At 38.6% G+C, this 24836-nt stretch overlaps 1 protein-coding gene across 7 annotated transcripts; it reads right to left on the minus strand.

Moving 5' to 3' along the window:
- Window positions 1-592: 592 nt before the first annotated feature.
- On the minus strand, window positions 593-21066 carry git2b (G protein-coupled receptor kinase interacting ArfGAP 2b). Of its 7 annotated transcripts, none has more exons than XM_053241474.1 (21): window positions 20815-21066; window positions 19694-19827; window positions 19253-19365; window positions 18450-18555; window positions 18189-18275; window positions 15867-15997; window positions 14685-14779; window positions 14234-14279; window positions 13371-13422; window positions 12532-12604; window positions 11498-11595; window positions 10088-10196; window positions 9678-9820; window positions 8170-8322; window positions 6936-7148; window positions 6626-6712; window positions 5104-5186; window positions 3998-4177; window positions 3651-3707; window positions 2181-2244; window positions 593-1724 (listed from the first exon to the last, which is right to left on the minus strand). In XM_053241474.1, the coding sequence occupies exons 1-21, from the start codon at window positions 20864-20866 to the stop codon at window positions 1518-1520; spliced, it is 2283 nt and encodes a 760-aa protein (XP_053097449.1). In that variant the 5' UTR covers window positions 20867-21066; the 3' UTR covers window positions 593-1517. The 7 variants fall into 7 exon arrangements, with proteins under 7 accessions (XP_053097449.1, XP_053097450.1, XP_026799643.1 ...); XM_053241476.1 differs by having other exon boundaries at window positions 1682-1804; XM_053241475.1 differs by lacking the exon at window positions 6626-6712.
- Window positions 21067-24836: the final 3770 nt, after the last annotated feature.

Below are 24836 nucleotides of genomic sequence, written 5' to 3' on the forward strand. Positions count from 1 at the left end.
ACAGGTATATATTAATGCGCCTGTTGTAATACATGAACATTTCTATAGTCACATCTCAGTGACAAGAGACTTGTATGGTGGACGCACCACATGAATATATTATAATAGTGTCGGCACTTAAAGCTGATATTTTTTACGTTTTCAGACATGGGGAAGAGTCTTCAGGACGGAGGGCTTTGCTCTATTTTGTGGTTTCACAGTAAGAAGACAAGCTGTATTTTTTGTTCTATTAACTTAGAGAGACAAAAGAGAGGCTGATGACCTTTTTATAGCGGTTATAACATAAGCGATAACAGAAACTAATTTGTTTCAGACGTTCCACGACATTACACATAACTATTATTGGATGAAAAATATGATGCATCATTCTATAATAAATACAAAAAATTAATTGGTGGTGCACTGCTGTGATAGAAGAGAGTAAAAAAAAAAATTTCAGGACATGCTTTAATTGGAAAATAATCAACTTCACACCAACCATTCTTGATTATTTTTCTATAATGACATTCCCTGTCATGTTTTATTCCTTACAAATTATATACGTTCTTATTTTTGTCCGGCATCCAAACAAAAATCACACACGCACAATAAGCATGTTATAAATTCTGGTTTATTATATTCAATGGCAAGGTTTTCACAGAAGCTAAACCGTCACGGTTCTTGGTATCCCTGTACGCAGATGGGACTGAGCCAACACCACCTTATTAGTTGCATATGTAGGAGACAGCGTAGCAGCATTTATATATTATACAATATACTGAAGAATATGAGGACACACTATTAGCACCACGTAAAGAAATCACAAGCGCAACTGCTGATGGATTTTGAGACACAAGGCAACTGAACACACATCCTTTGGATGAACCTCCATTCATAATTGCACAAAGCACAATTACAAATAAATGCAAGTGAAAACGACAGCGAAGCATTTGCAAAACAGAGCACTCGAACGAAGCTGTTTAGAAAGCCGAAATAAATGTGGTTTGAGTCAAATCAAAAACGGTGTCCTTGGGCCTCTGGGACATGGTAACAGGAGGTCTGGCACAGTCTACTATGTATATATATGAGGTATTACAGCTTATAGACTTCAGCATTACAAGTAAAGACGTTGTATACTTCTGATACTGTACATTTGTTAAGTCACAGGATGAGGGTTTAAGTGGTGTTTCACGCAGGAAGGACTAAATATTCACAAATTATGGCTGGGTTTTATTACAAGAGACTGCACTGTCACATGACCATTTGATACGTTACCAGAGAACGGCAGCACGGACTGAGCTACACGATGGTAAAATGTAAAAACTAATGACCTGTAGACTTGAACATGTTACCATGCCAAAGTTATAACTTAAAATTTGGTTAACAGACACTATGAACCAAATTCCTTTAAATAAAAATATAACATAAAAATACTTTTCATAATACTGATGCTGTAAAAAAAAAAAAAAAAAAAAAAACTGTGACGACAGGGGATGTCGTCTTCATTGAAATGAAAAGGACGGTAAAAGGTGAGCGGCTCAGTTGCTCTCTTTGGTGGTGACGGTGACGAGCTGCTTGGCGGCCTTGGCGATGTCGTAGGCGCACTGGATGAGCTGCTGCGTGACCAGCTGGGCGTCGGCGGGGCAGGAGTCGGCTGGTGCTGCTCGCTGGCACTCGCCCTGCAGTCGGCTGGCGCTGGAGGTCAGCAGCCGCAGGGAACCGCGCACCATCTCCGAACTCGGCCTCTGGAAGGAGACAGATGGTAGACGGTGGTGTCAATCATCAAATCCACACAGTATCAGTCGCTTGATTGAATTTCACGTAGCTTTGGGAGCAAGGCACAATAAACATGCTTGATATAAAATGTTAAATATAAAATAAGATATCTATAAAGATGTCTAACATAAACTACATTAGTGCAACCGAGCATTTCTTTGGATGAGTCTCCCCGAAGCACACTTCAAAAATAAATAAAGAACGAAATACAAAAATGGGAGATGCTTCCAATTTTAGCATTAAGCAAATGAAGCAAAACAGCATGCAAATGATCCTCATAAACAGAAATCTGGTTCATTTCCCTCTTTAGAAAGAGTCAGTAAATGCTGATGCTTAATCAACGCTCCTGCTCTGAAAACATTTTTCATACCAGACAGCGTCGATGAGAAATTCATAAAACTGCAGTCTGTGGTGTGCAGCCTTACCTTGGGAAACAGGGTGGCCATTTCAGTCACAGCTAGATGAATTCTTTCAGAGCAAGGAACGAAGCTGGACAAAAGAGAAAAAGAAAAGTCATCTGGCTGTCAGACCGACATGTCACGAGCACACAGGACACGATGCAGGATAAAAAAAAAAAAACAGCATTCAAAAATCTAAATTATAGAATGTGAGACTGTAAGTGTTGGGCTTACTACTAAAGCCTAGTATTTAATATCTAATTTGACAGATTAGAAATATATGTTTAAAGTAGGCTCTGATTTGAGCTGTATGATCAAGATGAGTATTATTTATATAGCAAATCAGCACAACAATCCAAAAAAAAAAAAAAAAAAAAAAAAAAAAACCCACACACGGTCTGAAACATGCACATAGATTTATTACATACTTTATACCACTGCACTGTTGAATGCTCTAATCTGATTGGTCAGGAGGGGTTGATTAATTTCCAAAAAAAAAGAAGCTTTCTATGACAGCTACGACTGTAATATATTATATATATTATAGTATTATAATTATAAACAGTATTATAATATTTTTATATTAAGTTTATATTAATGCAACATTCCTAATATGTATTTGTTTCTATAGTAACAACTTGTAACACATGGACTTCTATGATAAAAACATAAGTCTAATAATAAACTGATTAAAAAAAAACATTTAACTGTAGATTGTAATTTTTTTTTGTGAGGAGACATTCATTTAACATTTTTGGAAGGAGTCTCCAGTATCAGTATTTGAAAAGTCAAAGGTAACTAAGTTTTCCGCTTTACTATTGTCAAGAGAGAGAGAGAGAGAGAGAGAGAGAGAGAGAGAGAAAGAGTGAACAAATGTTTACAGCCACTGTAACACAAGCGATGATGTTTTGTGGATGTTCCACAACATTAAATGAAACTATAGTGATAAAAACTATAACGCCATTGTTTAATGAATAAACAATTGTTAGCGTTGGCAAGCTGTTGTGGTATAAGAGGAATAAAACACTTTGGGATGTGCTGGTATTGTAAAGTAATCAACCTCGGGGTGTAACCTCGGCTTGACTCTGCTTCATGTCGGGCCGCGTCACGCCACTCTGTCGTGGATTGTTTTACTATAACGACTACGTATTTCTACCTCACACAGACCAACAGGAATCAGAAAGCGCAGTAGTGTCAAAGCCAGCAACTAAATTACTCGACCTCTTTATGCACGTGTGATCATTAAATACTATTCAATGTGTTGAATAAATATTTCTACCAAAGACAAATCTGCATGAAAAGGACTGAACTGATCTGATAAACCTCTCCATAAAGTAAAACAATGCATTGTAAAGACATGCTTGGCATAGCCTCAATGCAAATGGCTGATTGTTATAAATGCATGCTATGCACTTATGAATGGCAGCTGCGTATAACACACTCGCACCACTCAGCACCCAGACAAAGGAGCCGCTGTGGCCTCCGAGCAAACAGTACCAGGAAGAGTCCGCCTGCAGCTCGGCGCAGGGCAGCAGACCACTGAAACAACCCGGGCTGGGGTGTCCACCCACCACACACACACACACACACACACACACACACACACACACACACACACACACACACACACACAGGGCAATGATGACAAAGTGAAAACACAGAATTATAGGAAGACTGAGAAATTCCAAAAACATGCAACAGTCTCCTCTCAGTTCTGCTTTTCATACTCTTTAAATAATAGTGATGACTTGAGGTTTCAGATAATGAAGCAGAGTACGTCAGATAGAAAAATAGATGTGTGCGTGTGCGTGTGTGTGTGAGAGAGAGTGTGAGTGTGCGCTCACCTCTCTTGTTTGTTCTCCTGTGCGGCACGGAGCAGCTCCTGGATGTTCTTGGTGATCTGCTCCGTCTTGCTGATGACATCCTCGGTGGAGGGCAGCGCCGAATCCGTCTCACACTCAAAATCACCCGATTCGGGGATGGCTCCCTCTCCAAGCCGGCCACCGGTCCTGGGAACGCTCGGCCTGAAACGAGTAACGCTAATGACGTGATGTATACAGACCAGTGGAGACAACTTGGAAGATGTTCTGGAAGATCTGATGTCATGAAGTGCTAACCTAACCCACCTGGCTAAAGATAAAGATCTTGATTAAGGGAATACTGTGGTATTTTTCCTAACAGCTGCCCTGAGGCTTGTCTTATAAGTGATATCTGAGTAAAAATCTTCTGTTCTGTCATTCATTCATTCATTCATTCATTCATACATAATCTTACATTGCCATGATGTCCGGTGATGTTTAGTCTGATTATATTATTAATTGTGCAAGTTTCCCATTTAACTCTTGAATGTGCTCTTTTTAAATGGTAAAAACACACAAATTTTGCATTTATTATTAATTTATTATGTTGCTCTCCAGGTTTATTAGATTCAAACCCGATGAAAAGGATCAAAGTGAAATACAAAATCTGTAGCAGATCCACAGCAACACTACAAATCATCAGAATCACCTAAAAATTCTTGTGACTGGCACTGCCATCAAGCAGTTCCCGACCTACTCCTCAGTGACAAATCTCCACTATGGGTGCCTTTGCGAACTTTACGAGATATGATGTCCGCCACTCCATCGCTATAGGCTTTGTGTGTAAATTTATATCTGTTCTGGATGATTAAATTGTTAATCAAGATTTTTTAAAATGGTAAATTACCAGCAAGGGGAAAAAAAATCCCGCAGAAAGTATCACACAAGCCTGCTATTATTTTTTTTTTCCAAACTCAGCACTATCATAAATCTTAGCTTGTTGTAATTCATCTTCCCAAGAAGTAAACACATTTTCAAATTACAGTTATAAGAAATATATGATGTGATAAAGACGTGTCAGTAATGGATACAGTGATGTCCTATTTAAATCAAAATTATCCGACACTTGAGCTGTACATGAGAAGCCGTACCTGGAGTCGTCCAGCTCGGCATGGTTGGGCGTGTTATCATAGTCGCTCTCAGAGGTGCTGCTCTTTCCCTCCACCCTGGACCCCTGATGTGAGAGAAGAAACGTAATGAGAGCACTACATTCAAACCCCAAACCTGCTTTGCAGCATAGATGTTTCACTGTTACAGAGAATTACTACAGGGCTTGCAAGAGACACAGCCATGTTAGCAGCAGGCCAGGCTGTAGCAGAGGGGCATTCCTCATGCTTGCATTATTAGACCTAATACATCAAATCACTACAGACATACACAGTATTATCCAAGAGTCTTGAGTCCACTACTAAAAACTGTTCACACTCCATCAGTGATAATGGTTATGACTAAATCCTTCTTCAACAACATCATTCAAAAGAGTTCACAGATCACTTGGTGAATTCTCGATTCTGATTGGTCAGGAGGTGTTGGTTCATTTTCAACAACAATATCCCGGGACTTGTCACAGATACTTGTAAGGTGGATGCTCCACACAATCTAAGATTAATAAACTAATTAAAAATGTCTTGATACTGATCAAAAGAAAACATATAATTGTTAATATGGTGAAGTTTTCTGTAAGGAGATGTTTATTTAACATTTAACCTCTAGTGTCAGCACTTTATAACAGTAGGTTTTCCACCCTGGGAAAGTCTTCTTTGACTTTGCAGTTTCTCGGTAACATGACAAACCCTCTTAGAGAGCAAAAAAAAAAAAAAGAGAGAGGCTATTGAGGGAATGACTGTTTATAGCTGCTATAACACAAGTGAGAACAGGAACTAATTTGTTTCACAGATGTTCCACAACAGTATTTTATTTTATCAGTAACTATAAACTGATAAGTACAATGTGACGTTTTTGATTTTAAAAAATGCAATCCCTGGCAAACTGCAAATAGTTGTAAATAGCAAATAGTCATCTATTACTCGATTGTCAAACATGAAAATTTAGTTAATTGTGAGTTTAAGATGAATTTTTTTCAAACACATTTGCAGTCATAACTACTGCGTAACTTCTTCTCTAACAGTTCATCCTCATACCCATAATTGATCAAGGAAATTCCTTAAAATTTGCAACCCTAGTTACAACCTTTGGCATTGGGTTGAGGCTTCAATAGACCATCATTTCCATCCAAGATAAATAATTCTGCGAGCCCTGTTTTTAAGACCCAAGTATGAAAAAGTCTTGTGGAAAAAAAAAAAAAAAAACAGTTGTTGGTAGTAGACTCTTCTAGACACTTTTACACATCAGGCATTATCAGCGAGCAGAGCTTTTCAGTCAGTGTGCCTTCGCAGTGGTCGTAAATGCAGCAAGCACAAAGAAGCAGTCTATTGCAAACCCTGCATCTCTGATAAAGAGATCACTGTGAACTGAAATGGTGGTGTGGGTACAGATGGGGTGCATGCAGATCTGCAGAGCTGGAAGGAGTGGAGCAGTGGGTGGAGGTGGGCTGAGGAAGGAGAAGGAAACAGGAAGAAAGGAAGCCAGGCAGTAGAGGAGCGAGTACTTCACCCTTTGGGCTCGCTCGTCCCACGCCCAGGACAGGGTGGAAGGGAAGGTGGGGAGGGAGGAGGCGCCCATGGAGGGACCCTTCCCAATCTAGAAAGGGTTCAGATCAAGTTGGCTATTTCCATAAATATTATAACTGAAATTAGTGCGCTGATATAAAATCAAAACAATGGCCTGGGTCAATGGGACAATCACATGAACAGAACATGAGCACGGACTGAATCTCATACACAGAATGCTGTGATTTACAGGCTGAAACTCACACTCAAAGCCACAAATCGAGCATGGCGTGTTCTCTATCGATTGCACTTACACCAGGAGGAAGGGGCTGGAGGGTGAGGCTGCCAGGCTCAGGATGCGCACCGTCTGCTCTGGCATGGTAATGCTTCATGCCCGAGCCCGTCTCGTACATGGACATGGCTCTGCCTCCGCGGGGCGGGGCCCGTCGCTGCGGCTCCTGCGGGTGCGCCAGGCTGTTGGCGCCCTGCCATTTCAGATTGCTGTTCTCGTTCTGCAGGGAGTTCAGCTGGAGACGAAGCAAACACACATGCGGAGACTTTTGTTCCTGTAACCTTTATGTTCCATTCGGGTCATTTCCGCATTTTTTTTTTTTTTTTTTTTTTACTATAATTGGAATAAGGCTGATTTGATATGGCATATTACAGAAATTATAGTCAGACCTGATAGAAATAAATGGTGATTTGATTTTTTTCATGGTCCCATTCCCTTCTCTTCATCTCTTATTTACACTGTCACTGTGTACACACTTCAGGAGGATATATATATCTACATCTCTATCTCTATATCTACCTGTCTATGTATCTATGTATCTATCTATATATACACACACACACACACACACACACACACACACACACAGGTCTACAGGTTGACTGGAATATCATGCGAAAACAGACCAAACACGGTGACTTTGTTTTCACTTTTACTAACTTTCAGCCATATTTGCTCAAAAATTCCCAGTGCCCCTAATTTAAGTGCATGCTTAGTAGTTTAAAAATAAACCTTACAACTGCGTTGCTATAAAATGAGCAGATGACCTGAGTTAATGAGACATTCATGACTCATTAGAGAACATAACATGAAGGTTAAACAGGTCAGCGACAGTGCAGTGTGATCTTATTTGTTAGAGCGTGTTCAAGCAATTGCTACCATGGACTAAAGTATTTTTTTTTAAATTTCAAATCTATTTGTTTAACAGGGTTAGACAGATATCAAAGATTTCTCAAATGATTAAAATATAATAACAAACGACTTTTTCCCCTCGCTCATCTTAATCTAAAACACTGCTCTGTGTGCACGGTAAACACTCATAAGCCGAAGAGAGAGACCTGTAAAACGAGACACTGCGTGAGGACACATTATCTGCCTCCTCATCTAAAATGCTTGGCAGCAGCCCCCAGCAAGCTCAACAAATGCAGATCAGATAAGCAGAGCGGCTAAGCACCCAGCTAGCAGGGCTCCCCCACACAGCTGAAGCTCAATCAGGGTATGAGCGGCTCAGGGTAGAGATACTAGGGGTCACACACCTTGCTCTGCATGTGCCTCAGCTCCTCGCTCAGGTGGCAGTTGACCTTGAGCAGCTGCTGGATCTTGGCCTCAGATGCATTCAAGGCATTCTTCACCTCCATGAACTCCTGCATGGTGATCGGGCCGTCAGATAGGTCGGACGACTCCGAGCTCTGGTGGCAGAGAGAGATACAGAGAGATTACCGCAAGAGTAACCATGAGTTGTCTATTTTCCTTATTTCATGCAAGTCCACTGTTAGATATAACATTTTAGTCTGAAACACTTGCAAATCTGAAACACTTGCAAATCATGTATGATTTGTACACTCAATTTTCTTTGACCTATGCAGAATCATATTGACACATATATATATATATATATATATATATATATATATATATATATATATGTATGGACTGTTTGGTAATCATTATTGCAGTATTTTTAAAATATTGTATAAAAAAATACATGTTTTTCTGTGTTCTGTGAAAATAGTAATAACAATAATAATAATAATAATAATAATAATAATAATAGTAAGTTTGGTCAAATTACTGAATTACTGCAGACCAATCTTTATATCACTGAATCAAGTACATATCAATATAAGCATTTTTGTCAATTTTGTGCTGCCCTAATATCTATAATATTCACTATTAACTCTAATTCACAGATTTATTTCTATTGGTAACAAGAAACTCCTAGTAGGCAAAGAGAAAATGCATACATGGCATAGCTACCTACATAAATATAATGTTATATATATATATATATATATTTTTTTTTTAAATACAAACATCTGGGATGTTATGCCTGTTCAAACAAAACTATTACAATAACCAGTAAGGCAAACATTACAGTGAATAAACTTAAAATAGACCAGACTTAAATAAACTGCTCATTTAACGTATCTGACTGGTGAGGCTAATGACACTGAAAGTAAGATGTGAAACCTAATTGGTAAGATTGAAAGCGAATTTATCAGGCACCCCGCTGCAGTGTTAAAATGAACCATCAATTTGTTATAGAGCTGGCAGGAAAATAGCGCATTAAATACCAAGCTAAACTCAAACTCATTCTATTAGGTTTAAATGAGGGTACACCCTTTTTTTTTTTTTTTTTTTTTTTTAAATGGGTGCACGACAACCCTGCCTGGTCTGCTGTTTATAAAGCTGCTGATGCCTTCTGGGTAAAATTGGCTCTTGAAATTTACAGTTATATGGTTCAATTCCTCAAACCTCAATGAGCTCATCTAATAAACTTCACCGGAGCTAATAAAGTACCGGATCAGCCCTTAGGAGAAATGGTGAGGGAATGATGGCCGATGAGCGGATGGTGAAGAACAGTCATGTATAAATGCAGGGTAAGTGTAAGCATTTGAGTAGCACAAGCTCTGTGCGATAAAAATGCAGGACGGCACACGGTAACTCCACAGAACAGCAGGAGGTTCATCAGGATCAATTAGACCATATGATTGTGTGAAGTCGAGCCAGACTCCAGGCAATACGCAAATTAGACTCCGCAAACCTTGGTCCTCTCGTCTTTCCCAGAGCCCGGCTCTCGTTCTGCGTCTTCATCAGATGCCACGCTGTCGTAATCAGGCTGTTCCGGCTCTTGGCTCTCGCTCCCGAGGCGGCTGCCGATATCTTTCAGAATCAGCTCCACGTTATCTGAGAGAAGGAAAGGAAAAGGAAAGGATATGAATAATTGAGTTATCTTTATGCCACCTGTTATACATTTAAAATGTAGTGAGAGCAAAAACACTAAAACCTGACAAATAGGAAGTATAACTGATACTGATGAAATGAAGAGGTCTGATTTTAATAATAAAATACTTTACAGGAAATTCAAATGTGAAAACAGAAAATAAGGGTTACAATAAACAGCATGACATTTTTTTTTCTTTAACAGAAGTAAAATAAGACACTTCCTCTCACCCTTGACATCCGGGGAATTCCCTTGCTGGCGGCGCTTTGCATCGGTTAAAATGTCTATCACAAGTGTAGCAAACTCGTGAGCGTTGAACCTCGCCAGCTTCTGCCGACCCTGCGTTAGAAATATTACAGACGTGTGATGATATACCAATATGGTCATATAAAGTGATAAGGAACTGTTTACACCACTAATGCTATTTATAACACAATGCAGTCGAATTCTCCATTCTGATTGGTCAGAAAATATTGATAAATTTTCTGTAACAGCAGCTCAGACAGTAGTTTGGCAAAACACATGCTTATATTAAAATGCTCATTTTAATACGTTATCGTTTCTATTGTAACTTTCTGTAAGGAAATGTTTATTTAACATTTATGGAAGGAGTCTCTAGTGTCTTTGTAACAGTCAGTAAGTTTTCTGCTGTGGGAAAGTCTTCAGGACAGAAGACTTTACGTTTCCGGGTTCAGGGGAACAAGAGAAGTTGAGGTTTTTTTCTTTTTTGTCTTAAACCTCAAGAAAGAGGAAAAAAAAAGAAGAGTCTGATGACAGAGCAACGGTTTATAACCACTATATCATAAATGATAACAGGATCTTGTTTTGTGGAAGTTCCACAACATTAGATGTGACTAAAAATGGATAAAAAGTGTGACAAAAGTGTAAAATGTAATATTTTAATTAGTAAAATAAATGTAAACATTAGCAAATTGTTGTACGAGAGCGACTAAACATTTCGAGATGTGCTGTTATTAGAAAAATAATCAACTTCAGGGTGGTGATAATAACTCTGCTTCAGGTGTGGCCGCATCACACACCATCCAGTCATTAATTATTTTCCTATAACAGCACAGCCTCAAGTGTTTTATTCCTTATATAATATCCTTATACAGTGTAGATGATGTAAACGAAAAAATAATAAACCCTATGCCCAGGTACAATATACAACAAATTGTTTTTTAATGGACAAATAAGAGAAAATAGTATTTCTGATAAACCACTACAGGCTAAGAGTGACTCTCTTAACATCTGTAATATAAAACAGGACATTTCTAAACCAAGCCATATAATACTTATGGCATTAAATGGACCAGTTTGTAATTTCCAGAGCCCTCTGCTGTCTACAAGACAAACTGCTATTGTAATGAAAATATTACTTAACTTTTGAACACTATAATCTGCACGTTTAGGGTTGTCCTTTTTGAAAGGGGTGTAAAAAGACATTGTGATGTACCAGAAAGTCTGATACACTGTGTTGTAAAAACGTTATACCAGCACTTTGATTTCCATTCCAGAGACAGATGGTTGCAAAAAGAAAAAAAAAAAAAAAAAACAGAAACCAAGATGACTGAAAAACACTTCTGCATTTCATAATTGACATAAAAAGAGCGCAGATGAAAGCAGCACTATTGGTTTACCTGGTTCCTGGTGGACGAGTATTCAGGGTTGACTGGGAGAAAGGGAACCACTGTGGTTTCAGTCACCAGAGTGCTGTGGTTCTGAGTTGCAAGCCACACTGTAATCAGAAACACAGTAGAGAAATTATCATCAAGAACATCAGAACATTTGACAGAACTGGAAACCACATTATGAACAGTATTTCAGAACGCATAACACTGCTTTCACATTTGGCGTTTTTTTTTTTTTTTTCCCCCAAGCACTTTTTTAAACCCTCGACTCATCAGATTGCAAGTTGGAGAGCAAGCGAGAAAAAACAACATTGAGGACGGAGTGCTGGTGGAAAATTTGTCCGGGTAATGAGCAAACATAAGGAGACTTATCCATCCATCCATTCATTTTCTGTACTGCTTATCCTACACAGGGTCACGGGGAGCTTGGAGTTTATCCCAGGGGACTCGAGGCACAAGGCGGGGGACACCCTGGACGGCCAACCACACACTCACACACCCATTCACACACTACAGACAATTTAGAGATGCCAATCAGCCTGCATGTCTTTGGACTGGGGGAGGAACCCGGAGTACCCGGAGGAAACCCCTGAAGAACATGCAAACTCCATGTACACAAGGAGAAGGCAGGAATCGAACCCCAACCCTGAAGGAGCGAGGCAAACGTGCTAACCACTAAGTCACCATAAGGAAATTTATGACAAGAAATTGTTGTCAAATTCACTTGCTTTTCTGCCTCCAAAGCTACTGCAAAGCCAAACAACCTCCTCATCCTCAAAGTTCAACCAATCTCTATTTCACCTGCATTACTGACAATAATAAATGTAATCTAAACCTCAAGCTAGGCTATTAGTTGATGTAGTTGACACTACGTACAACTGGTACAAGCATTCATACGGATACACTGTGCAAGTTTTTCCATAAATAAAGATTTGCAAGTGCGAAAGCAGCACTACATTACAGATTTGACAATGTATCAATAAAGAGATGGGTTTTGTCATGTGATGACAATAATTGAACAGAACAGAATAATCTGAACCAACCTGCATCGGTTTCTCTTCTGTCCACCTCATCGTAAACATCCATGGCCAGCTCTTCAAACTGATGATTGCTCAGCTGGAATTAAAAAAAATCACAAATGAGTTAACAGGTATAAGAATAAGCTTGTTACGATGTTTCACAGCTAGTCGCTGTATGATATGATGGTTATAGTGCCATATTTTACAATTTCACTTTAATCTTTCTATTTCCTTAACATAGTGGTTACAAAAATCATAGAAAAAAAAACCACTATGTGTTTGATGTTATTTTTTCATCATAAGTAGTTTACTAGATATCCACTTCAAAGCTCTTACAAACCAAATCCTTTGTGTTACCCTGTTAGCTCATGCTATAGGCTAAGACAGTCTGTCACTTGGTACAAATCAGTAACAATAACAATACAATCGATTTCAAATATTTCTTTCACCGTTAAAAATAATGTGAGGTGGAACCACTCAACATTACCACGCTTAAAATACTACACAAAAATAGTGCACATAAAATGGCAAAAATTGTGACTACATTATGTTTTGATCACTCAAAGGCCGAGCGAGCAGGAAAGAAGTCATTTCAGTGGCTGTGGCTGGAATAAAAGTGGAGCTGACGGAAGCTGATGGTTAATCTCATTGATCATTTGCTAGCTTAGATGTCAGCTCTACCAAATATATATATATATATATATATATATATATATATATATATATATATATATATATATATATAAAACCTCAACAACACATCATATCCTCTCATCCTCAAACGGATCAGATCAGTTGTGTGGGGTATTTTTTTTTATCTTAAACATGGTAGATAATGGCAACTTAACAACAATGTAACTTACTGATTGAAGTTTCTTTTTTGCAGCTTTAGCCAATTCAGTCAAATCCAGAGTGCTGTATCAAAACAAGCAGGAAAATACACTTATACATACATACATATATATATATACACACACACACACACACACACACACACACAGTACTGTGCAAAAGTCTTAGGCACCCTATTTTTTTTAGTACAAACTTTGTTATTTTCCAAACATCAGTTTTCCAGCACAAAATTAAATGTTACAGAATTTTTTTTTTATGTCAGTAAAGAAAGCAGCATATTACATAAGAGACACTTTTCATCCAAAAAAACATAATGAAGGCTGCTAGGTTTTGCTGCAAAAATAATAAGCAAGTGTGACAGTCAAAGTCTCCAGAAGAACTGTGGCTGCTTCTGCAAGATGCTCAGTAACACTTACAGCTCATTTCCTTATAAAACTGCACACATTGCACCTCAGACTAATATTTTTTTTTTTAAGTGAAGGATCATCACACCAAATATTGACTTTGTTTCATTTATTACTCTGGACTGCCCTTTATAGTATTTTTTAATATAGAAACATTTAATTTAATTATTTTTGAAGGCGTCTTTGATCTACAGCATTTCTTTGTATGTGACTTTTGCACAGCACTGTGTGTATATATATATATATACATACATACACATACATACATGCACACATATATATACACACATAGTACTTCTGAAAAAAGTTTGCACTTGCAAATTTCTCACCAGAAACAAAATATCATCACATTCTATACTTACACATTTCTTATCCATTTAAAGTGAGCAAGAAAAAAAAATCAAAAGTTACACTACATGAATTCTTTACATTACAATTATTCCACTACTATACATCGGTTTAAATCTTACCTGTCTGCTATCTGAGGAATTATAAAATGTTGTCCATTTTTGTGATCTGAAACCAAAAAAGTGGTTAATACGGTACAATTTCAGTTTCCCAGTGGCTGCATAATGCCCATATATCCATCACTGCATTGCAAATAAGTCACACTATTCACACTCCCGGTTCTCCCATGACCCCTACACACAGGCTGAGATTTATTCTCAGATGACGCAAAATGATTCACTGCCTTGCATTATGAATAAACATGAGGTCACTTCTACAGAGGAAATAAGACATCTGCTTGAAATCGATCTGGGCCAGCGTCTTTTGCGCTGAATGGAGGAGGTTTGCTTTTATTGGCTAGTACAAATATGTGAGAATATGTCACGACAAACTAAGTAGTAAAACAGCTCATATGTGTTCGAATATGTTCAGGTGCAAGCCAGGGATTAAAATATCCGTTTACAGTGCGGTTACCTGGTTTTCTTCCACACAGGTAGAAGGCTAATCTGTCCGTCAGTTCATACTGGATCTCCACCAGCCTGTCAGCGAGCTCCTGATGCCCTGCTTGTCTAAGAAGACAAAGATAGCAAAATTTACATGAACATGAAAACCCTGGTGTGTTTAACTCCTCAGTGCAGATTGTTTGAGCAGTGCAAACACAGAAATCGAACTCAGCTGTCTCATAGTCAATATTTCTTTTCTTTCTTTTTTTTTTTTTTTTGTTTTTAGCTCTTGATATCCTGAATCAGATATCCTGAATCATATTTCCACAACACTACAGTTAATGCATCATGGCTCAGTTTAGAAGCTCACATCTGCCCTCGGCATGTTTGGATCTCTTCCTGCAACTGAATCGATTCGGAATTGAATCACTTTCTCTCTGCAGTCGAACCGTACTAGAGTTCACGTGGAAGCGGGCCAAGACCACCTCTCTCAGACAGCCGTGACTCGTACTCTTGCTGTACATGCCCAAACGGACCGCAAGCAGGAGAACAAGACACTACGGTTCGATTCAAATGAACTAAACTCTGCATATGTAAAAGTACCTCTGTCTGCTCCTAAGTGATTTGTTTGCAAGGCGAAAGTGATACGACCTCAAAAGACCCGAACGCAGGACGTAAATGAAACATGCTGCATTGTTTTTGGTTTTTTTTTTAAATGCTAAAATGACCTACAAGCAAACTGTGCCAAAGGACAGAGCTGAAGCACTGCATTAATACCATGTGTTCTGGATATCCAGATCAAGTGGGAAAAAAAGAAGGTTTGCCAAAAGTTTGTTTGCTTTTTTTTTCTGCACCTCTGAGTACACTGTTTCTGTACCAGCCCCTCCTACACACTTTTTATTTGCTTATTTATTTACGTGCATTGAAAAACTGAACAGAAACAATGTGCAACAATGCAATTTCGTATGATTCCGTTTCATCTGATATTTTTTTAAATGCAAATTGACTCAAACACACTAGGATCATCTCTACACCAGTAATATTGTTACTTACATCACACTAGGAGCCATCCAAGAGGAAATAGGATATTTAATGGATTAAAAGTGTTAAAATTTAAATTAACGGTCAGGGAAGGAGTGAATCCATTGCTAAGCAATGGACTAAAATGAATTATGACTCTTGTACGTGGCAGAACTGGCAGAAAATGGTTGACCTTGCATAATCGATAGGTGTGTTTCCACTGCTATCTGGAGCGCCGGGGTCTGCGCCGTACACCGTGAGGAGCTCGGCTTGGAGAAGCTGACCCGCTTTAGCCGCCACGTGTAATGGAGTGTTCCCTTTCTCCTACAGAAGACAAGATTGTAATTACTATTAATGACTTTCAGGAGATCATGTATACCAATACTCGCAAACAGAAAGGCTGCACTTCGTAGTCTAGGCTACAAAATGTGCTCTTATACAAAAAAAAAAAAAAAAAAGAAAAAGAAAGAAAAAATAAATAAATTTTTAAAAAAAAGAAGAGATAAACCATCAGGCCCTAAAGTTCAATGTGACATTCTGTAGTGTCTGAGTACTCTGGACTGCTCTGTTCTAGAGCCTTATGTGCATCGTACTGTGCGTGTGTGTGTGTGTGTGTGTGTGCGCGCGTGTGTGCGTGTAGCAAAAATAAACCACGCTCCTGTTGCATGCAACTGATTGAAAAGTGGTGCATGCAAACTTATTAACACTGCTTTTTTCGTCACCTGATGCAACCAAATGTATACAGGTGAAAGAGACAGATTAAAAGATTGCATTGACACATCATAATTCAGTGCTATAGCATTAAAAAACAATAACAACATAAGCAACATTGATAGCATTACTCAATTTGTTGCTGTGGCACTGCTAAAAAAAAATCATGTACACTTTCAGGAATTTAGAAACCACGAAAACCCAAGATCATCTAGAAGATCAGCTGACGTAATCATGACAGACTTCCGTCCTCAATGTCCTGTTTCTAAAGAAACTGTACTATCATGCATTTTTCTTTACACCACCCAACGAGAAACGGGTTGTTTCAGACTAACATTTGCAAACAAAGTGCCTGACGTATGTTCACTTTAATAGGAACACCTGTACAACTTGCTCATTTCTACATGCATCCAATCAGCCAATCATGCAGCAGCACAATGAATGAAATGTTTTTTTCCGGTCTTTAACTGCACATGCTCGGTGAGCCTGTGCACACTGTAGCCTCAGAATCCTGTTCTTGGCTGAACTTGATGTGGTTTTCTGTTGTTGTGGCCTATCCGCCGAAGGTTCCGCATGTCCTGAGATGCTTTTCTGCTTACCACAGTTGTAAAGAGTGGTTATTTGATTTACCGTAGCCATTCTCTTCTGATCTCTCTCATCAACAAGGTGTTTCCACCCACAGAATCATTAATCTGTTTAAACTCTAGAGAGTAAAAATTCCAGGAGATGCATTTTATGAAATATTTAAAACCACCCTGTTTGGCTCCAACAGCCATGCCACAGTCAAAGTCACTCATTTACCCTGTTCTGATGGTTGATCTGAACATCACCTCAGACTCTTGACCTGTATCTGCATGATTTTTTTTTTGCATTGCACTGCCACATGATTGGTTGATATGATCAATCAAACATATGCAAATCCAGAACAAATGTATGCATCCACATTTCCGAAATGTAGTGCTTTTACAGACAACCTGAAATCAAAATCGATCTTTTCTACCTCAGTACCTCAAGTCCGTGGTCACACTGAGCACATTTCATCATCAAATCACTTACTAAAGTCAAAATTCTTCTTTGTATCTAAGAGCAGTGACTATTTCCCACCTCTAAAATGGTAGAATTGTGAACAGGACAAAAAAAAATCTATAACAATAATAGTCATTTTATGCCACGTTTCACCTCCTCTTTCCACATGAGTTGCACGAGATGATTATTTGTGATGACCAAAAAAAAAAAAAAGGTTGATGATGAAAACATTGTATAGAGATGAATGGACAGAGAAGTATGTGTTTATTCCCCTTATTTCAGCTTCGAAACAGCGGTGTCTAACTTGTCACAGCAGAGGTATGCTTCGAGACAAAAAAGCTGCATAAGCAGGTAAACGTTCTGTGGGAGCGGACATGAGTGGGATTAAAAAAAACAGTGATTCGCACACTTCTATTTCAGAGTCGATGACACTAGAGTGTTAATGTGAAGCGTCTTATTTATAGCCATGAACTAAACTGTACTGGTTAAGCATTAAGAAGTAACTGTTGTCACTATTCAGTCATGTTAGTTGCTTATGAAAGCAAGGAATTTTATAGAACTTAAATTATTGGCATAAAAATATTTCAGTACTCTCTGGTCATATTTTTTTATTTGGCATTTAGGACTTTCTTTTTTTTTAATAATTTATTGCTGTTCTTCATATTTCAATGACTTATATAAAGATATAAAATATCACAACTCTAGCAAAGTTTGGATCACTACAATGAATAAAAGACTTTTTTTAAATCAGAGAAAGATAAACACAGCAGAAGCTTACCGGATGGAAAAAGTTTGCTTGTGCTCCCAAAGACAACAGCCTGAGACACGTCTCCAGATTTCCGGTCCGCACACTCGAGTGGAGTTGCTGAAAAAAAAAGAACCAAAAATCTCTCTGTCTACTCTTTGTACCATTTACTGAGGGCTGAGAAAGATGAGAATTTAAGACAGGTTACAATATGCTTCATATTCAAAAAGAGGAAATATGTGGGGGGGAGAGGAAACGTTAGCCTCTAGTGAATTTCTGCTTTCTGTTTCTTACTTTACTAAGATCCTTCGCAGTCACACTGTCATCCTCGCGACATGGCATTCGATGAACAAAAGCCAACATCTGGTATTTGGCCTTTATAAACTCTGTTTTGTTGGGACTAAACAGACACAGATTGAGAGAAAGTCAGACATTCATTAAATTCTCTTATACCACAGTGCTGTTGAATTCTCGATTCTGATTGGTCATTCAGACATTTACATTTATTATAAGACATTTGTGAAAGGAGTCTCCAGTGTCAGAGCACTGCACTGGACTTTGTGAAAGGAGTCTCCAGTGTCAGAGCACTGCACTGGACTTTGAGGTTTCTTGGTAGTGTGACAAGCTGCATTTTTATTTTTGTTGTTGTTGTTGTTGTTGTATTAACTTCAAGAAAGAGGGGAGGGGCAAAAAAGAGCTGGTGATGCAATGACTGTTTAGAGCTGCTGTAATGTAAGCGATAGCAGGAACTGATTTGTTTTGGGTGCTTTCCGTGACATATAATGTAGCTATAAATGTACAAAAAAAACATAACTTAGCAAATTGCTGTGGTATAAGAGGAATAAAGCACTTTGCCGGCGGCGTAAAACACTCGGCGGCGTCCTGTTATAGAAAATTGATCAACGTCAGGGTGGTAACAGTATTGCGCACTTCATCACACCACCCTGTTGTTGATTATTTTTCTATAACAGGACGCCGCCGCGTGTTTTACACCTTATTTAAAGCATGTCAAAGGTCAGCAACCTCCATTATAATGTCCATAAACAATCTCACGTGCAGGTTATATTGATTTCTATTCTATGAACTGAATCACTTACTGCACTCTGTCCTGTGGATTGGCTTTGCGTTTTCCGCTCATAATCGAGGAAGGGTCGAGAAGGCTGTGCTCCCAAATTGAATTCGCCCCATTGTTATATAAAGTCTGGACCATCTGTGGGCAAAATATCAGATCACTCATTACACAGAACCCTTCTATTTAACAAGACATAGATTCATATTTGGTCATTTCATATCCACACACAGTGAAGTTAAATAAACGCAGCACATGAGGAAGGAACGGCAGCGTGAAAGAAGCCACAAGCCCGAGCCACACAGCTTTATTCTATTTTTATTTGAGGAACTGCGACACAATGCTTCATTTCCTGATAACGACCGCAGCATGCAGAGGGAAGTGATGTGTGAAAAAAAAAAATGTGAAAAACAAACGGCCATGCAAAACACAACAACGAAAAAACAACAAAAAAACACCCACACTGTACCTGTAACTGCGACGCGGGCCACGGCGTGTGAGTCAGGTGGCGGACCTGCGAGCTGTGACGGCCCAGACCTCGGTGTATGCTGCAGCACTCGTCACAGATAAGGACTCCTCTATTGATCGAAGCCCAGCGAGGCTCTGAAGCAGGGAAAAAAACGTTCACAAGAGGAAGACAGATCATACGGCAGTACGCGATCTAACTGATTTTTGTTGTCTGTATCAATCCAACAATGCTCATTAAGGCTGAGATTCACGGATATTGATTTTTACTTTAACTGATCTGGTGATCTCTCAGTGGTTTAACAGTTCCCTGTAAAATTCTTCACCTTGAGTCAAATTACATTATTCCTATTTACAAGTGACCACAAATCTGCGAGTTAAATCCTTTAGGTACTTCAAACCTGGACCTGTTTTACTGACTGTGGGTTGTTTTACAATGTTGTTATATATTAATTGTTGTACTATTATATTTCTTTACTGTAATTTCTTGTTTTGCTTTAAAAATTAATTTTATTTTTTACATTTTTAAAGTAAAAGATAGCTCTCTACCCTTGTGTGTATTGTTTATTGTTCTATTTTTGATGTACAAGTGCCATATACATCAAAACTATCATAATGAGTATATACCGTAGCCAAAGTGACGCCTGTATTCCGACAAGGTCCCGCCTCCTTCACTGTGATTGGCTACCAGGCTCCTGATCGCCGCGCTATACGATTCATATTTAGAAACCACCCACAAGTCGGACACTCAAATCAGCCAATCCTAGCGAAGGGGGCGGGGTTAGTCGGAATACAGATGGGGAAAGAAGAAAGAACGTCGGATTGAATCTGAGCACATAACATGAGACTGTTATATGACGCTGGCAAAAAATATGGACTTCAAAATTATATATTAATATCAGAAAATATCTTTGTCCTGCCGTTAAGCCAGCGAGGTTCAGGTATCGTATTGGCTATCACTTTAGCTAGCTAGCTAGTTAGCTAACCTGATAGCAAGCAAAAGAAGTAACCTAGGCTGAGATTGTTTAATAAAACAGTCAGTTAGTTAGCTGTGAATCAGCCTGAGTTTTGTGCTTCCATCTGTTCATCCAAGCAGCTGATGAGGAGAAACTCGAGCTGACTTACCAGAGGCGCTGCAATCAGCGCAGATTTCCCTGTTGCGAGGCCTCATTGACATCCTTTTACTGCAAAAACTCCTCGAAATGTTCTGCTTCTTTCACATTCGTGACACGCAACACTTGTGATTAGTAAAGAAAGATAATCAGGGGTGAAAACCGACCGCAGGATATTAAAAAAGTGGAATAAATGAAGACAGTTCCGCCCTTGTTCTCTTGCTCCTCCACTACAGCCTGATTTTTTTTTCTACTTCCGGAATGCAGAGATGACGAAGTGGGCGGAGCAACAGCCAATCAATCAAGCAACATATTTACATGAGAAATTATTATTATTATTATTATTATTATTATTATTATTATTATTTGAAAAACATAATTTAAATTTTTTTTTGCTCTCCAACGAGATTTCATTTTTTTTACTTTCTACACATTTTTCACAAAAACTTATTTAGTGTGGTCTTCACATTTTAATGATTTCTAATAATAACTACAACTGCTCTGAATATTTGTGTCATTATTATTACTGGCTAGAATGGCCAGTTTATTAGGTACACCTAGCTTCAAGGGTGACCCCTGTCTTTCAAAGATAAAAATACACTGATATAAGGTTCTGATTTGTGGCATCACTGGTATTCCTTTCTGCCAGCGGAATGAATTATTTTATCGCTGCAAGTCTATTATAAGATTAGTCAAGACACTGTTGGGTTTCTGTGTGTAGAGTATTGTGCCTCTGTGTTTAGCTGCTGGTGAGCAGGGTGATGGGGAAGGGAAAGGGCAAACAATTCACACCTCTCCACAATAACACTGGTGCAGAGATAAAACAGACAGCACAACTAAAGCTTTTTGATAGTAAAACACTCTATACAACTGCCACAATAAAATTATAACATTTGAACCTAGTAGGCTAGGTTAAAAAAAAAGAAGATATACTCAGCCATTAGACAATACTGTGGAGTGTGACATCACATATATCAATGTCCACTGAGAAATATTGCCAAATTAAAACATGTCTTATCATTTAAAGATCTGGAAACTGTTATTCATGGATTTCACACTGATTACTGTAATTCCCACTACATGCGACTCTGTCAGTCACCTCTGTCCTGTCTTCTGCTCATACAAAATAGAGCTGCCTGGCTGCTGACTGGCCCCTTGAAATAGTGTACAGAACATTGACCGACACTTTTAAGTGTGCTCTATAAATAAAAGTGACTTGACTTGACTAATAAAGTGACCAGTAAGCACACACCGATGTTGTTATGGTGTCCTATAGAGGTCTCTTTCCACTGGACGAATGGGACAGATGTTTAGACAGATGGGCTACAGTCAATAAGTGTACACTTACAGTGTGCACCAGCATATAATGATTAAAAAAATGGCCATTGAGTGAAGGTATAAACTAGATCTACCTAATAAAGTGGCAACTGAGTGTATTTTTTTTAGTTCCTCCCATAGACTACTAATTCCTCATTTTGGTCTGTATGTTATTCATTTGCAGAGAAGTTAGGCTTACTCTAAATAAATAAAGAATGAGTTCCTATTGTGCGCTCATAATTTCCTTCTACGGTTATCACAGTTTATCACAGGTTGGGGACATGCAATGGAACAGAGGAGATCAAAATAACTAACTTCATCTAATTACTTCATGGAAAATTAAGGATTATTTAAATACACTTGTGGGGATTGATACATCAGCATGGACTCTTTAAGACTCCAAAGAAAGAAAAGTAATGTATTTTAATAGTTTAATAGTTTAAATAGCTGCTCCAGAACCACAAAATGGTGTTTGGGGCAAATAACTGAGACAGTTTGCATAATCAGGCTTCTATTACTAGTGAAATACAGTGCTGGTCGGAATTATTGGCACTCTTAATAAAATATGTATAGTGAAGAGGAGGCAAGGTAGGCAACATTCATAGTTTCCGAATTGCACAGTTTAGTTGATTCTTGGGGTTGTTTCATAATCAGCTATTCATAACCACTTTCATAACAGCATGCTTTATACAAGAGATTGCATCACAGAGTATCTTTCTTAGAATAGCTCACAAAAAGCAAAACCTGAATTTAAAAAATTTAAAAAAAAAATTGCATTGCATTCCAGAAAAGCCCCCAAACCCACTGTGAAATATGGTGATGGGTAATAGATCATTCAGATTGTATAACAGTTCTTGTGAAGATTAATGGCATCATGAATTCTCTTTGTATCTGTTATATATCAGCCCCAATCCTGGTTGCCTCTACAAGGAGGTTAAGCCTTAACTATAGATGGATCCTATAAAAAAATTAACCTAAATATACTTCCAGTCAACACAAAATCAGCACTTTGTTGAAATGTCATGCATGTAGAAGTATCCAAGACCCCCTGTATCCAAACCTGGTAGATATTACAGGAAGAGGTTCAGGGCTGTTATTTTCTCCAAGGAGGCACCGTTAAATATTAATAGTAGGGGTGCCAATAATTTTGGAACCAGTGATTTGCAGAATACAGCTTCCCCACATGTTTTTGGCACGCCTGATTTACCAGCAACAATATTTTATTTTACTATTTTATTTTTTAACGCTTTGCAAATCTCTTAAATCAGTGGGAAATTTATACCAATCGTGTGATGCGTAAAATGAAAATGTAGACCGACCAAAAACACTTTTTCCTTAATGGTGTTGCAGAGTCATGTCTTGTAATGGCCGTAGTCGAACTATATGTGTATTGCAGTCAAAGCACTGGTGGAGCAAGACCATTTAGGATTTTAAAAACAAATACTACATTTGAGAATTGCATTAAAATTTTTCAGTTTAAGAATCCATCCTTAATACGGTATGTTTATACGGTACGTCTGTGTCCAAACCTGTTCCAGCATGACAATACCCCTGTGCACAAAGTGAACTTCATGAAGACATGCTTCATGGTTTGCCAAGCTTGGAGTGGAAGAACTCGAGTGTTCTGCACAGACCCCTGACCCTCAACCCCACTGAACACCTTTGGGATGAACTGGAATGCCGACTGTACCCCAGTCCTCCTCACCTAACATCAGTGCCCGAGCTCACTAATGCTCTCAGGGCTGAAAGAACACAAATCCTCACAGCCATGCTCCAAAATCTAGTGGAAAGCCTTCCCAGAAGAGTGGAGCTTATTATAACAGCAAAGGGGGACTAAATCAGGAATGGGAAGTTCAACATGAACATATGGGTGATGGTCAGGTGTCCACATACGTTTGGCCATATAGTGTACTTCTGGACCTATACAAGAAGCAATCTTTCTGGAAAGAAGCATACAAGTAGTTTATTTAAGATTGAAGATGTAAACAGTAGTGTACTAAGTATAATATGTGTAAAGTGGACTTTTCATCATAATTTTACATGATCATGAAAAAATCACCAAGGAACAGGTCACACCGAGGAGAGTCCTGCAACCAGAATGGCACAGAACAAACAATCTAAACTTAAAATCCCAAAGGAAGAACAAGCAGGTGACAAGGGGGTGACAAACGTCCAGTTTGGTGATTTCTCTGCTAATAAGTACACATACAGTACCACTTCATGATCATGTTACGTAGGTGTGTTAGACTGAGGAAATCAAACTGTGCTTTGGTCACCTAGGGTCATAGGAAGACTTTTTACAATGGCACCCCATTGTTCAGGGTTTGACCCTAACCAGGTTAGACCCAATGATTTTACTGGGTTGGGAATTGGGTGCGAAATACTAATCCACATCCACAGAAAATGACATAATGTGGCTCCCCATCAGTTTATGGCCTGAGTAGGATCCCCATTAGACAGAAAAAGCACACACCTAAGTAACATTCATTTGTCATCTGGCAAGCTACAAAAAGTCATAACATTAGGTTACACCTTATGAAGTATGCTCGTGTCATGAATTCAATATCATTAGTTCATGGAAAGAAAAAAGTCTGGCCAAGGTTTGTGCTTTGGACAACCCTCTACACAGGATAATGATGAAACAAACTCTCAAATTTCCCAGAGATTATTATTCAAACTGGCCTATTATAGCAAGATTTACCATCAGTTGTGCGTCAT

This window comes from Pangasianodon hypophthalmus, chromosome 17 (assembly GCF_027358585.1).
Source record: "Pangasianodon hypophthalmus isolate fPanHyp1 chromosome 17, fPanHyp1.pri, whole genome shotgun sequence".
Taxonomy (NCBI): domain Eukaryota; kingdom Metazoa; phylum Chordata; class Actinopteri; order Siluriformes; family Pangasiidae; genus Pangasianodon; species Pangasianodon hypophthalmus.